Source organism: Hoplias malabaricus, chromosome 8 (genome assembly GCF_029633855.1).
Source record: "Hoplias malabaricus isolate fHopMal1 chromosome 8, fHopMal1.hap1, whole genome shotgun sequence".
NCBI classification, from domain to species: Eukaryota; Metazoa; Chordata; class Actinopteri; order Characiformes; family Erythrinidae; genus Hoplias; species Hoplias malabaricus.
The window spans coordinates 8685198-8700194 of NC_089807.1; the positions used below are offsets into that span (position 1 = coordinate 8685198).

The 14997-nt window shown below is 46.6% G+C and overlaps 2 protein-coding genes across 5 annotated transcripts in view; one reads left to right on the plus strand and one right to left on the minus strand.

Annotated features, from left to right (window-relative positions):
* The window catches only part of lrrfip2 (leucine rich repeat (in FLII) interacting protein 2), a 40258-nt gene extending 29664 nt beyond the window's left edge, over positions 1-10594 (minus strand). Inside the window, exons 1-3 of one of the 4 annotated variants that reach the window (XM_066679010.1) lie at positions 10350-10594; positions 6521-6704; positions 724-810 (exon numbers count right to left, since the gene is read on the minus strand). In XM_066679010.1, coding sequence (XP_066535107.1) covers positions 724-810; positions 6521-6610 — 177 coding nt within the window. In that variant the 5' untranslated portion in view covers positions 6611-6704; positions 10350-10594. The remainder of the gene's footprint in view (positions 1-723; positions 811-6520; positions 6705-10349) is intronic. The other 3 variants (XM_066679007.1, XM_066679008.1, XM_066679009.1) reach the window with 3 other exon arrangements.
* Positions 10595-13483: 2889 nt separating this feature from the next.
* mrpl14 (mitochondrial ribosomal protein L14) lies at positions 13484-14708 on the plus strand. The gene is made up of 3 exons (XM_066680000.1): positions 13484-13560; positions 14139-14212; positions 14296-14708. Exons 2-3 carry the CDS (start codon positions 14145-14147, stop codon positions 14660-14662), a joined length of 435 nt encoding a protein of 144 aa, XP_066536097.1. The 5' UTR covers positions 13484-13560; positions 14139-14144; the 3' UTR covers positions 14663-14708.
* Positions 14709-14997: the final 289 nt, after the last annotated feature.

A 14997-nucleotide genomic window follows, 5' to 3' on the forward strand; every position in this document is an offset into this window, starting at 1 on the left:
AGCCATTACACAGCACTATCATCACGCAGAGAACACTGGGATCACGCGGCAGCGACGCTACAGAACACTTTCTGTTCCTATCTTGTAAGATAAATCTATTTTTAGACTCCACACTCCTCCGGCCGCACCCTCTGGGATTACGGGTCAACGGCTCTTTCGAGAAGTTCCCAGCTGTAAATTCTTCAGCTGTTCCACTCACACACTCCCAAACCTTCACCTTAAAATAATCTCAGAGCAGAATGACAAGAAAAACCCTGTGATATCACTGAGAGACACTTTAAAACCTTGTGTGCTGTCGCCACAGACGATGATGTTACTTTTCATTTGCAAAGAGAAAGTAAACAGTGTCTTTTAACTGTGAGGAGCACACGGGGAACACTCCACCTCTCTGAGCTTTTCCTGATCGTCTGCTTCATACGGTTTAAATCAGGGAGCAGCTGCCCATGCAGAGCACCTCACACCAGCTTTGTCTCTGACCACTGTCTTAATCAACAGTTCAGAAACAGCCCTGACTCACGCAACGAGACAGAGAGCAAAGTCCATCACGTCTGAGACGATCAGCCGCTCTCTTGCTCAGGCCCGGGTTTCTGTCCAGAGCAGGTTCTCCTCTCCGTCTCCGCCCGACCCGGAGCACCAGAACCAGTCTGTCTCAGACCGACCTGGAGATCCCGAGAGGCCGCGCAGAGCCGAGGGGAACTCTGGAGAAGAGGAGATGTTTATTACCTCTTTCTGCTGCCGCTCCAACTCCCGCATCCGGATATCACGAGCCTCCGCCCTCGCCGCTCGCTTCGCCGCCAGCCGCGCCTCAGCCTGGAAAACACAGCACCAGCATATCAGGCTTTAATCAGACACTAATCAGACACTAATCAGACATTAGTCCAACTCCTCCGAGCTGTACTGAGCTGCGCTGCGTTGTGTTTCTAGGCCGCTTCGCTCACTACGCTGCTCTAATTAACATTATCACAAGAAAAAAAAACAACTGGACAAAATGCCACCAAAGAAAGTTAATGCATCAGAGGAGGAGTTGGAGGAGATCAGAACATCTCTGAACTTCATGTCAGAAGAATTAAGCAAAGTGTTTAAGTAGCAGACGAAGCTGCTTGATTTAATGGAGGAAGTTAAACAACTTAAGATCCTTGTTAAAGAAAAAGATAGAATAATTGCTGGACCTGAAAATACAGAACTGATGACCTTGAACATTACAGTATGATGGAAGACTTAATCATGAGTGGATTAGAGACCACACATAGATCATACGCCAGTACAGCGGAGCGCAAAGAAGGAGAGGACGTATCGACGGAGGAACTGAAAACACTTGAATGGCAAGTCAAAAATATAAATATTAAAAGTAGCAAAACCAAGCCTGCCATTACAGTTCATTTTGTGAATAGGAAACAAAACACTGAGCTACTCACGCAGGCAAAGGGGAGGGGACAGGAGTATACAAAAAAATACAGAAATCTCAAGGCAAGCATGCAACCTCAAAAACAACTACAAAAAAAAGTACAATCAACATGGACCAGGAACTGTAAAGTCATGATTCGCTTGAATGGAACACCAGAAGAAGCCAACGTAATTATGATAAGAGAACTGAGAGACTTAAGTCCATTCAAATAAGCAATTATAAAACCCTGCACGCTCGTCATGATGTACTGCAGTATTCTTGGAGATGTTGATGATTATAGAGTTGAGGAACACGGGTTGTGAGTATTTTACAGGAACTAGACTCAATCAAATGGTAGATTCCAACAAGGATTATTCAAAGATGATGAATTCATAGACAATAATAACACATTTGACCACACAGAATATAAAACATATGAGTTCAGAAAATATATTTATGCTGTAATACACTTCTACAGTAACATCTACTCTAACTGTGAGTCTTACTCAAAAGAACAGTTTAATAATAATGTGAATGTGGAGGGTGCGTTATCAATAACACATTTTAACAGTAGAAGCCTCAATAGACTCTTCCCTAAAATCAAAGAGTATTTGAGTAAATTCTAAAAGTTTAACGTCATTGCGGTGTCTGAGACGTGGCTCAATAAAGAAAGTCTCAGGTGTAGAACTGGATGGATATGAGCTATTTAATATAAATAGGAACAATAAAAGAAGAGGTGGAGTTTGATTAAAACTATGTTAAATGCTACATAATGGAATGTGTAACTATAGAAATGAATGTAAAACATTCTAAAAACATATTAATCAGTCGTGTACACAGACCCCCAGGAACGTGCACTGAAACATTCAATGACAAAGCGGCTGGATGATTGATAAACTGAATGACAGAAAGGTATCAGTTGTATGTGGTGATTTTAATATTGATTTGTTAAACCCAAATGGACATAGAACAACAAGAGATTTAATCTGTACAATGTACACCAACAACCTATTTCCTGTAATTATAAAACCAACTAGAACAACCATGGACACTGCTACATTGATTGGCAACATATTTACAAACAGAACTGAGAGTGCAGTAGTAGGTGGATCGCTCAGAAATGACATAAGTGATTATCTTCTTGTTTTTGCGTTTTTCAAATGTTGTTAATTTACAAAATGAACATAGGACAATCGTTTTTAAAGTGAAAAGACCTAGATCACCAGAAGCTATCGCTGCTCTGAAGTGGGACTGAGCTGAGGTTTATGAAAAGGACACAAACAAAGCATATGAGTCTTTTTTGTCCATATTAGCTGAGTTATATGAATGAAACTGTCCTTTTAAAAAGCTTTCAAGAAGACATACCTTTGAAGACAAACCATGGATTGCCAAGGGACTAGCAAACGCATGACTAACAAACGCTATATAAAATATTCCTAAAACAAAGAAATAAAGAAGCTGAAAACAAATATATATAAGACAGAAAAATAAATCAATACGTGTGTGAGATTTAGCAAAAAGGAATATTATCAGAAGTTACTGGAGAAGTATAGAAGTATATGGTACATGGAACGTGCTGAATAGCTTTATTAAAACGGGTTTTGGAACAGCAGAAATTCCAAATAACTTTGTAAAATTAGATAATGCAGTCATAAATAACAGAAATTACTAATGGATTTAATGACTATTTTGTAAATGTTGGATTTAATTTAGAAAAGAAGATTGTGGAGCCAAGAAATAAAGATGGTGTGTATATGAATAATGTTCCTAAAAATTCTAATTCCATCTTTGTTAGAAGTACGGATGAAAAAGAAATATTGGATATTGTAAATAAAAAATGTAAAAACAAAAGGTCCACTGATTGGACTGAACCTGATGTCATAAATATTACAGAATGCATGGATAAACATCTGCAATCAGTCCTTCAGAACCGGCATATTACCAAATAAAATGAAAACAGCAAAAGTCATTGTTTCTTTGCAATTCTCACAATTCTCAAAAATTGTTTGTTCAAAGGCTCGATGAGTTCATAGAAAAACAAAAATGACAGTGTTGAACAGTACTGATTCAGACCAAATAGGTCCACGTCAATGGCAGTGATGCAACTGATAGAAGAGATATCTACTGCAATAGACAAAAAGGAATATACTGTGGGGGTGTTAATAGACTTTAAAAAAAGCATTTGATACAATTGTTCATGACCTATTAATGAAACAACTGGAGGGCTATGGTATTAGAGGAGTAGCACATTCATGGCTCAAGAGTTACTTTTGTGGCAGATATCAATATGTACAAATAAATAAGAAAATCAAAACTTCTGAAGGTCACGTGTGGGATCCCACAAGGTTCAGTGATAGGACCTAAATCATTTCTGTTATATGTAAATTGTATTTATTTGCTGATGACACACATTTATATTGCTCTGGATAAAGTTTGGAGCTGCTTATGAATGCAGTGGAAAGAGGATTGGAAGTATTAAAGAAATGGTTTGATATCAACAAGTTATCACTGAATTTAAATAAAACAAAGTTTATAATTTTTGGAAATAGACAAATGAAAAATGAAATCAAACTTATGATCAATAGAGTGGATATAGAAATAAAGTGTATGAAAACAAATTTCTGGGTGTGATAATTGATCATAAATTTGGTTGGAAACCACATATAAATGATGCAAAAACAAATCTCTAAAATAATTGCAGTATTTTATCAAATTAAAAATGTTCTGAATGAGAAATCACTTTATATACTGTTCGTTCATAGTTCCATACATGACCTACTGTGTGGAGGTACGGGGAAACACACATAAAACCATAACTAAACCAATTATCATGCTACAAAAGAAAGCTATAAGAATTGTAAATCGAAAGGATTTTTATGAACGAACCAACAACCTATTCATTAATTTACAGGCTTTAAAATTCAGTGCTCTAATTAACTTTAATATTCCACAAATAATGTACAAAGCACAATACAGTTTACTTCCCAACTGTGTTCAGAAGTTTGTTTGAAATTAAAGAGAGGAGATATGAACTGAGGGGAACAGGTTTGTTTACAAAATCAAGAGCAAGGACAAATATAAAAAAATAGATGAGACCAATAAGGGGTTAATTTGTGGAACAGTTTTGATAAGGAACTAAAAATGTGTAGCTCACTTGGCAAGTTTTAAAAATGTTAAAAAATAAGGTGGTAAGCATTTATAAAACCAAAGAATGACCAAATACTTTGACTGTCATTTATAATCATTTAATATTTGTTACCATTATTGTTGTCTTCTTTTTGGCAATTATTATATTATTTTTTTTCCCATACTGTATTCATTTTGAAAACCGAAATAAACACTAATTAACTAACAGAGGGCTCTCGTGAACGCACAGAGGGCGCTAGTGAACGCACAGAGGGCGCTCGTGAACACACAGAGGGCGCTCGTGAACACACAGAGGGCGCTCGTGAACACACAGAGGGCGCTCGTGAACACACAGAGGGCGCTCGTGAATACACAGAGGGCGCTCGTGAGCACCCAGAGGGCACTAGTGAGCACTCTGAATGCCAAAATGAGAAAATTGAACAGGTGGGAGAGCAGCTGAGGACTGATAGGGGGCCAGCTGTTACAGTGTGTGTGTGTGTGTGCTCTCTCTCTGGGGTGAGTCTGGGGTCTGACAGTATTAACAGTCTTTGGAGCAGTGTAGCTGAATGCTTTGTGTGTGTGTGTGTGTGAGAATTCAGGTGTTATGTATGTGTGTAAATTCATGTATACTTGAATGTAAATTCACATATATATGTGTGTGTGCAGGGGGTGTAATTTCATGTGTTGTGTGTTTTTGCATGTGTGTGTGTACATTCATGTGAGGGTAAATCCAGGTGTTTTGTGTGTGTGTGTGTCAATACAATCAAAATCAATATTGCTCACAGTTACTAACATTACTCACTGACATTAATGTTATTCACAGTCACTAACATTGCTCACAATACTAATGTTACTCGGTTAGTAACAATACTAATGTTGCTCACAGTAACATTGTTCATCGATACCATCGTCGCTCAGTTACTGACATTACTCATTGATACTAATGTTGCTCACAGTTACTAACATCACTCACACTACCAATGTTACTCGCAGTTACTAACATTACTCATCAATAGTGGTGTTTGCTCAGTTACTAACATTACTCATCAATAGTGGTGTTGCTCAGTTACTAACATTACTCATCAATAGTGGTGTTGCTCAGTTACTAACATTACTCATCAATAGTGGTGTTGCTCAGTTACTAACATTACTCATCAATAGTGGTGTTTGCTCAGTTACTAATATTACTCATCAACTGTGATGTTGTTCACAGTTACTAACATTACTGATCATTACCAATGTTACTCGGTTACTTATGTTACTCGCAGTCACTAATACTACTCACGGATACTAATGTTATTCGCAGTTACTAACTATACTCCGTCACTCACATTTAGTAGTATTACTCACTGATAGTAATATTGCTCACAATTACTAATGGTACTCTGTTACTCACAGTTGCTAATGTTAAACTGTTACTCTTTGTTACCAACGTTACTCAGTCACTCCCCCGTTACTGATGTTAATCTCTGTTACTCACTGTTATTAACGTTAATCTGCTATTCATCAATACAACACAATACGACATGGCACAGCCCTAATTGGTATATTTCCCCAACCTGAACAGACCCTGACACTCCTCTTACTGCAGCCTTCAGGTCCCCGTCCTGCTGTAATCTCAATCACTGCGTCCACATTGGAGATAAATCTTCTCGGCAGAGCCCTGAACCGGTTCTCGTTTTGGTTCTGGTTCTGCTCAGGAGTCGAGGGAAGTCCTTTCCTACTTAAGTTTAGTTTCATATGAGAGTTTAAATCTGCTTTTGTGAAAGACAAGCCCCAAGAGAAACAGCGCTCAGACCGGAAGAACCTGTCAATCTACATCTCAGCACCTCGCACAGCGCATGCAGCAGAGTGGAAACACGTCTGCACTACCTGCAGCATCTGCACCACCAGCTCCATCTACATCAGTGTCAACACAGGCCGGGGTCACTGTGTGCTGTGCTTGGTCTGTGAGGGGACAGAACTTCACTGAATAACACACTGCAGAGACAGGACCAGGGACACACTCACCTCTCGGGCGATGCTGCTCAGGGCCTCATCCTCAGCTGAGAAGCGGTCCTTAATCGGAGCTCGTTTCCGTCCGGAGCCAGGAGTCCCCATACTGTATTACACTCACTCTCTCACTCTCACACACATACACACACACTCTCTTCCTCACTGCGCAGACGCACTGGGGTCCCTCTGGGTCTGTTGTCTGGAAACAGAAAGAATGTCGCCTTTGTATAAAATCCAAGTATTTCCTTGTGTTTTTTGAAGGGAAATTAATAAATGATTAGAGAGGTTTGCACTAGGGATGTCACAACATCAGACATTAATGAGTTAATACCAATACCACTCTGCTGAAGTATGGGTCTGGGTTTGCCCCGCCTCCTTTGGTGCATATCACCATAACTCTGCCCTGATTGGTCTACAGACTTGACTGACACAGAGGTTTTGTTATGTTTTGTAAACCTTTTGGCAGCACTCTCTACACAAACATGAGGATTACTAACGAACTTTTTAAATGAACTTCTCTGATATGCTCCCTTTTGTAGATGAGAATATTCAACTGTGACACACACACACACACACGTCTTTACTTCTGAACTCCACAGGAGTAACTCATGCAAAACTACATTTTATTGAACACAGCACAGTGACAGTTCACAGTGGAAGCATTAGGAGGGACATACATTTACTGACTTTCTGAATTAAACAAGGGTTAAATAAAGAGAGAGGGCTGTGAGTAAATCTTCATTTATTTCACACATTTCTAGAACTCTCTCTCAGTAGCAGCTCTGAGCTTCACTGCTTTTGGCGACAGAGGAACTGCATCAGAGTAAAGAGAAGGGGCTGGAAGGGGCCTCAGGGCCTAAGGACCCCAGCGACGCACAGGAACCGATTGATCAGGAATTCCGAGTGGCTCCGTTCTCTCTCCTACAGGATTTCACATGTCAAGGAAGTCTGTTGATGGAGATAAAGGTTTGGAGTCGACAGGTCGCACGGGCAGCAGACTTTATGGTGATTATCCAAATGAGGAACAAGAGCTGGAGTTTCAGGTTCCACTGATGTTTACCCAGCACTTCTCAGTCTGAGCGTTCTGACCCTCGCAGTCCCAGAGACACAGAGACACCGACCCCCGCCGTCCCAGAGACACTGACCACAGACCCTCGCCGTCCCAGAGACACCGACCACAGACCCTCGCCGTCCCAGAGACGCCGACCCCCGACGTCCCAGAGACGCCGACCCCCGACGTCCCAGAGACGCCGACCCCCGCCGTCCCAGAGACGCCGACCCCCGCCGTCCCAGAGACGCCGACCCCCGCCGTCCCAGAGACGCCGACCCCCGCCGTCCCAGAGACGCCGACCCCCGCCGTCCCAGAAGCGCCGACCCCCGCCGTCCCAGAGACACCGACCCCCGCCGTCCCAGAGACACCGACCCCCGCCGTCCCAGAGACACCGACCCCCGCCGTCCCAGAGACACCGACCCCCGCCGTCCCAGACACTGACCCTCGCCGTCCCAGAGACACGGGGGTCAGTGACACCGTCCCAGAGACACCGACCCCCACCGTCCCAGAGACACTGACCCCCGCCGTCCCAGAGACGCCGACCCCCGCCGTCCCAGAGACGCCGACCCCCGCCGTCCCAGAGACGCCGACCCCCGCCGTCCCAGAAGCGCCGACCCCCGCCGTCCCAGAGACACCGACCCCCGCCGTCCCAGAGACACCGACCCCCGCCGTCCCAGAGACACCGACCCCCGCCGTCCCAGACACTGACCCTCGCCGTCCCAGAGACACGGGGGTCAGTGACACCGTCCCAGAGACACCGACCCCCACCGTCCCAGAGACACTGACCCTCGCCGTCCCAGAGACACGGGGGTCAGTGACACCGTCCCAGAGACACCGACCCCCGCCGTCCCAGAGACACTGACCCCCGCCGACCCAGAGACACTGACCCTCGCCGTCCCAGAGACACTGACCCTCGCCGTCCCAGAGACACTGACCCTCGCCGTCCCAGAGACACTGACCCTCGCCATCCCAGAGACACGGGGGTCAGTGACACCGTCCCAGAGACACCGACCCCCACCGTCCCAGAGACACTGACCCTCGCCGTCCCAGAGACACGGGGGTCAGTGACACCGTCCCAGAGACACCGACCCCCGCCGTCCCAGAGACACCGACCCCCGCCGTCCCAGAGACACCAACCCCCGCCGTCCCAGAGACACTGACCCCCCCGGCCCAGAGACGCAGACCCCCCCGTTCCAGAGACACAGAGACACTGACCCCTGCCGTCCCAGAGACACTGACCCTCGCCATCCCAGAGACACTGACCCTCGCCGTCCCAGAGACACTGACCCTCGCCGTCCCAGAGACACTGACCCTCGCCGTCCCAGAGACACTGACCCTCGCCATCCAAGAGACAAAGAGACGCTGACCCCTGCCGTCCCAGAGACACAGAGACTGACAGAGCCCAGACTTCCATATCACTGGTTAGACCACTCGAGTCAACTGGAGCAGAACAGCATCCAGTGTCTCAGACTGAGCTGTATTGGGAACTCTACTGAGGATAAAAACAAATCGGATCCTCCGAGAAAACAGAGTACCCAGGACAGACCCAGCGTGGACCCCCACAACACCAGGGGGCATCAGAGACAACGGAATACGCAGGACAGACCCAGCACGGACCTCGCGCTGTCATCAGTTCTCTCAGCACCCGTTCCTGATTTCTGTAAAGGAACAGCCTTGGGCCTGGGTCAGAGGAACGAAGAGAGGAAGGAAACAGAGGAAGGAGATGGGCCCTGAATTCTGAGACCGTCACTGACCCCTGTCCTGGAAGAACATCACTCTCTGTCCACTCTGTGAGACACTCCTCCCTCGTTGGTCCACCTTGTAGATGTAGAGTCAGAGACAGTAGCTCATCTGTCGCTGCACAGTGTGTGTCGCTCGTCCTCTAGTCCTTCATCAGTGACACAGGACGCTGTCGGCTGGATGTTTTCGGTCGGTGGACTGTTCTCGGTCCAGACACTGAGGGGTTTAAAAACTCCAGCAGCACTGCTGTGTCTGATCCACTCTACACCAGCACAACACACACTAACACACCACCACCACGTCAGTGTCACTGCAGCACTGAGAATGATCCACCACCACATCACACCTGCTCTGTGGGGGTCCTGAGCGCTGAGGAACAGGGGGGAAGGGGGGTAACAAAGTATGCAGAGCAACAGGTGGACTGCAGTATAGAACTACAGAGTGACCGGAGAGGACAGTAGAGCTGTGAGTGTGGACAGCGAGTGGAGAGACAGGAGGTGGTTGTAATGCTTTGGCTCCTCGGTGTCTCTGACAGTCCGGAGGCTAACATTAGCTGAGCCAGAGGAGGCTAAATATAGCCGTTAGCAAGTCACCGGCTGAAACAGCGAGGAACTTCTACAACAACTGACCCGAGCCCAGCCGACCCGAACCACCCCAGCCCAACTGCCCTGAACCGGCTTTAAACCCGGCGGACCCGAACCGCCGACTAACTGCGCCGAACCGGACAGCAGAAACTGTACCGCTCTATGCCCTCGGTCCGCGGTGTAGTGAGCGGTTCTTCCCACGGGTTCGGCCCGCTTCGCCCGCCCAGGTCAGCAGCTGGGGCCCAGAAAGCGCTGGCGGCTGGTCGGCCCGAAAACACAGCAGATAAAACAACCTAAACTGGCTTCTGTGGTTTGGAATTCTCCGCTCCACCTTAAATAGTTCAGCAGTCAGGGCGGAGCAGTATTTTTAAGGTGGAATGGAACATTCCAAAAAGTAAAAGACCACTTTAGCGTCAGCCTGAACCACCCTAAACCCGCACACAACGCCCGAACACAGAGCCGACTTTACCTGTCTCTGCTCCGGGTCAGGAGCGCGGTCAGGGCCCGGTCCCAAACAGCACAGCGCCGCCGAACTCCACAATAAACGCCGTCAGACAGACCCCGAGCTCGGCCTGCTCTCTCCACCACACACCGCGCTCTCTCTCTCTCTCTCTCTCTCTCGCTCTCCCTCTGTGTGTGTGTGTGTGTGTGTGTGTAACTGACACAGCTCTAACGTCACTCGCCCAGAAGAGCCTTTGTCCCTGCGCCGCTGAGAGTCAGGGGCTCGGCTGTGTTTCTGTAAAAGTGACTTATTTAATACTTCTCCTTACAACTCTCCTTCACACACTACACACTCTTCATCACATTTCACACACACACACACACACTCCCCTCATACACTCCACATCACATACCACACACACACACACACACACTCCTCACACACTCCACATCACATACCACACACACACACACTCCCCTCATACACTCCACATCACATACCACACACACACACACACACACTCCTCACACACTCCACATCACATACCACACACACACACACTCCCCTCATACACTCCACATCACATACCACACACACACACACACACACTCCTCACACACTCCACATCACATACCACACACACACACACTCCCCTCATACACTCCACATCACATACCACACACACACACACACACACTCCTCACACACTCCACATCACATACCACACACACACACACTCCCCTCATACACTCCACATCACATACCACACACACACACACACACACACTCCTCACACACTCCACATCACATACCACACACACACACACTCCCCTCATACACTCCACATCACATACCACACACACACACACACACTCTCTCCTCACACACTCCACATCAAATACCACACACACACACACACTCCTCATACACTCCACATCACATACCACACACACACACACACACACTCCTCACACACTCCACATCACATACCACACACACACACACTCCCCTCATACACTCCACATCACATACCACACACACACACACACACTCTCTCCTCACACACTCCACATCAAATACCACACACACACACACACACTCCTCATACACTCCACATCACATACCACACACACACACACACACTCTCTCCTCACACACTCCTCATCACATACCACACACTCTCCCTCACACACTCCACATCAAATACCACACACACACACACACACTCCTCATACACTCCACATCACATACCACACACACACACACACACTCCCCTCATACACTCTACATCACATACCACACACACACACACACACTCCCCTCATACACTCCACATCACATACCACACATACACACACCCCTCATACACTCCACATCACATACCACACACACTCTCTCCTCACACACTCCTCATCACATACCACACACTCTCCCCTCACACACTCCACATCAAATACCACACACACTCTCCCTCACACACTCCACATCAAATACCACACACACACACACACACTCCCCTCATACACTCCACATCACATACCACACACACACACACTCCACATCACATACCACACACACTACACACTCTTCATCACACTCCTCACACACACACACACCCCTCATACACTCCACATCACATATCACACACACACACACTCCCCTCATACACTTCACATCACATATCACACACACACACACTCCCCTCATACACTCCACATTACATATCACACACACACACACACACACACACACTCTCCCCTCACACACTCCACATCAAATACCACACACACTCTCCCTCACACACTCCACATCAAATACCACACACACTCTCCCTCACACACTCCACATCAAATACCACACACACACACACTTTTAGGCCAAGTTTATTTTGCACCAAATAATTTAAATAAATAAAATAATGCAGAACAAAGTGGTGGGTCCCGAGTGTGAAGCCAGAGCGCAGGGGACGGGGTTCCGTTTGGGGGTTTATTCCTGTACAGCCCTAACCTGAGCAGGGATCCAGACCCTGCAACCGAGAGGTCCACTCCCCTGTCGGAGGGGAAGAGTTTTCCGGTTCACACAGAGAGGGGAGGCAGGACGGAGCAGTCGGAGTGAAGTCTGCTGGAGTCAGTGCTTTAAGAGCCACCACACACAGACGTGTCCAAGACACGGGCCACAACTGTCGCACGAGCCGCTCCTGACCCAGAGACAACACCAGGAGAGTCCGTCCTGGGCCGAGGAGAAAAGGACTGGACTGTGGCTCAGTGTCCAAAGTCTTGTTTTTAGATGAAAGTAAATGTTGCATTTCATTTGTAAATCGAGGCCCAGAGTCTGGAGGAAGAGTGGAGAGGCACAGTCCAAGCTGCTGGAGTCTAGTGTGAAGTTTCCACGGTCGGTGGTGGTGTGGTCCACTGTGTTAGATCACAGTCCAAAGTCAACGCAGCGAAGATTTCATTTTCCAGAAGGAGTATGGCACCTGTCCACGCTTCCAAAAGCACCACTACCTGGTTTAATATCCACAGGATCACGGTGTTTGATTCACCGGCGACTCCCCAGACCTCAACCCCATAGAGGACCTCTGGGGTATCGTCAAGAGGAAGATGAGACACCAGACCCAATGAAGGCTGCTATCAAACCAAACTGGGCTTCCATACCACCTCTGTGCCACAGATCGCCTCCACGCCGCGCCGCACTGATGCAGTGATTCGTGAAATGGAGCCCAGACCAAGTATTGAGTGCATGTCCTGTACACACTTTTCAGTAGAACGTTTCTGTATTAAAATGAATTATTAAAATTGTTCAAGACTTTATCATCAACATTAAAGTAATGTAATGAATCTATACGAGTTTCAATTTCTGAATTTAATTCCTGAAATGAATGAGCTTTTTGATGATATTCTAATTTACTGAGACGCTCCTGGATTAATTTATTCACATTTCACCAAATCAACTCCTGACTTTTAACACTGATCTCACTTCGCTGTGTGGTGAGAATAAAGGGACTTTGAATGAACCTTACACGGGTTTCTTCAGTGAGTGAAGACACAGTCTCTTCACAATAATATTTTATTAATTTTGATTTAACTTTTTTTATTGATTTTTGACACCAAAAGTATTCTCGGTTAATTTAACGCGTTTCCGGTTAAACTTTTATTTTGAAACCACGTCTGCGCTGTAGTCACGTGGCTCGGCTCGAGCTGAGTAAAGGACGAAGCGCGCTGCGAGGAGCTTTTATTCTGTAATTACGGGTTTTTATTTACTTATTTATCTGTGTTTAACTGTGTGTGTGTGTGTTTTTGTTTCTCTGTAGTGTGAGTGTGTATAGAGTGTGTATTGGGTTGTGTATATGTGTATTACTCTGTATAGTGTGTGGTTGCCAACTGTATCCTTGGTGCTGGTGTGTGTGTGGCATTAAAGGTGCCGTCTGTATACTGTGTGTGTGTGTGTGTTATTAAAGATGCCCTCTTTATACTTGGTGCTGGTGTAGGGTGTGTGTGTGTATGGTATTAAAGGTGCCCTCTGTATATTTGATGCTGGTCTTGCGTGTGCGTGCATGTGGCATTAAAGGTGCCATCTGTATACTGGGTGTGTGTGTGTGTTATTAAAGGTGCTCTCTGTATACTTGGTGCTGGTGTTGGGTGTGCGTGCGTGTGTGTGGCATTAAAGGTGCCCTCTGTATACTTGGTATTTGTGTTGTGTGTTTGTGTGGTATTAAATGTGCCCTCTATATTTGGTGCTGGTGTTGTGTGTGTGTGTGTGTGTTTATTTATGAGACTATGTTTTTGACTGTGTGTGTGTGTGTGTGGTTCTGTGCAGGAGGATATGGCCTCTCCTCTGAGCAGTTTTCCCCGGATTGCTGTCTGCGCAGTCGCCTGCAGCCGGACGTTCAGGTGAGGTCCCGTCTCGCGGAGGGAAATAGGAATGTGTGTTAAATCTGAGCGGTTCTGATCCGAAACTTGTCCTTGTTCCTCAGCGTGTCCGCGGCGGCGCCGGCCGTACAGAAGCTGACCCGAGTGAGGGTGGTGGACAACAGCCCTCTGGGGAACACCCCCTACCACCGGCCCCCCAAAGTCATCCACGTCTACACCAAGAACGGAGTGGGCAAGATGGGGGACACCGTCCTGCTGGCCATCAAAGGACAGAAGAAGAAAGCCCTGATCGTGGGACAGAAAATGCCCGGAGAACGAATGACGCCGCGGTTCGACTCCAACAACGTGGTTCTGTTGGAAGACAACGGGAACCCGACCGGAACCAGGATCAAAGCGCCTATTCCCACTCACCTGCGCCGCCTGGAGGGGGACCACTCCAAACTGTTAGCTATCGCTCAGAGATTTGTTTAGCCTTGTGTGTGTGTGTGTGTGTGTGTGTGTGTGTGTGTGTGTTTGTGTGTGTTGGTTCTGGTTCACACTGCAATCTGTCGCTGGGGAAACACTGCTGTAATAAAACTGTTAAAAAAAATGCAGTGTGTTGTATTTGCTTTTGGGTCGAGCTCCACAACCTGAACAGAACCGACACCAGCCGCTGGAGTTCAGTAGTTTATTAGTCATTCACAGCAGGGTGTTATTACAGAGTCATTACAGATCCACACAGAGCTGCAGTGTGTCCTCAAGCTGAGTTCAGTGAGCAGCTGTTATACAACATGCAAACGTCTCTCCCCCAAACCACACCCCCTGGA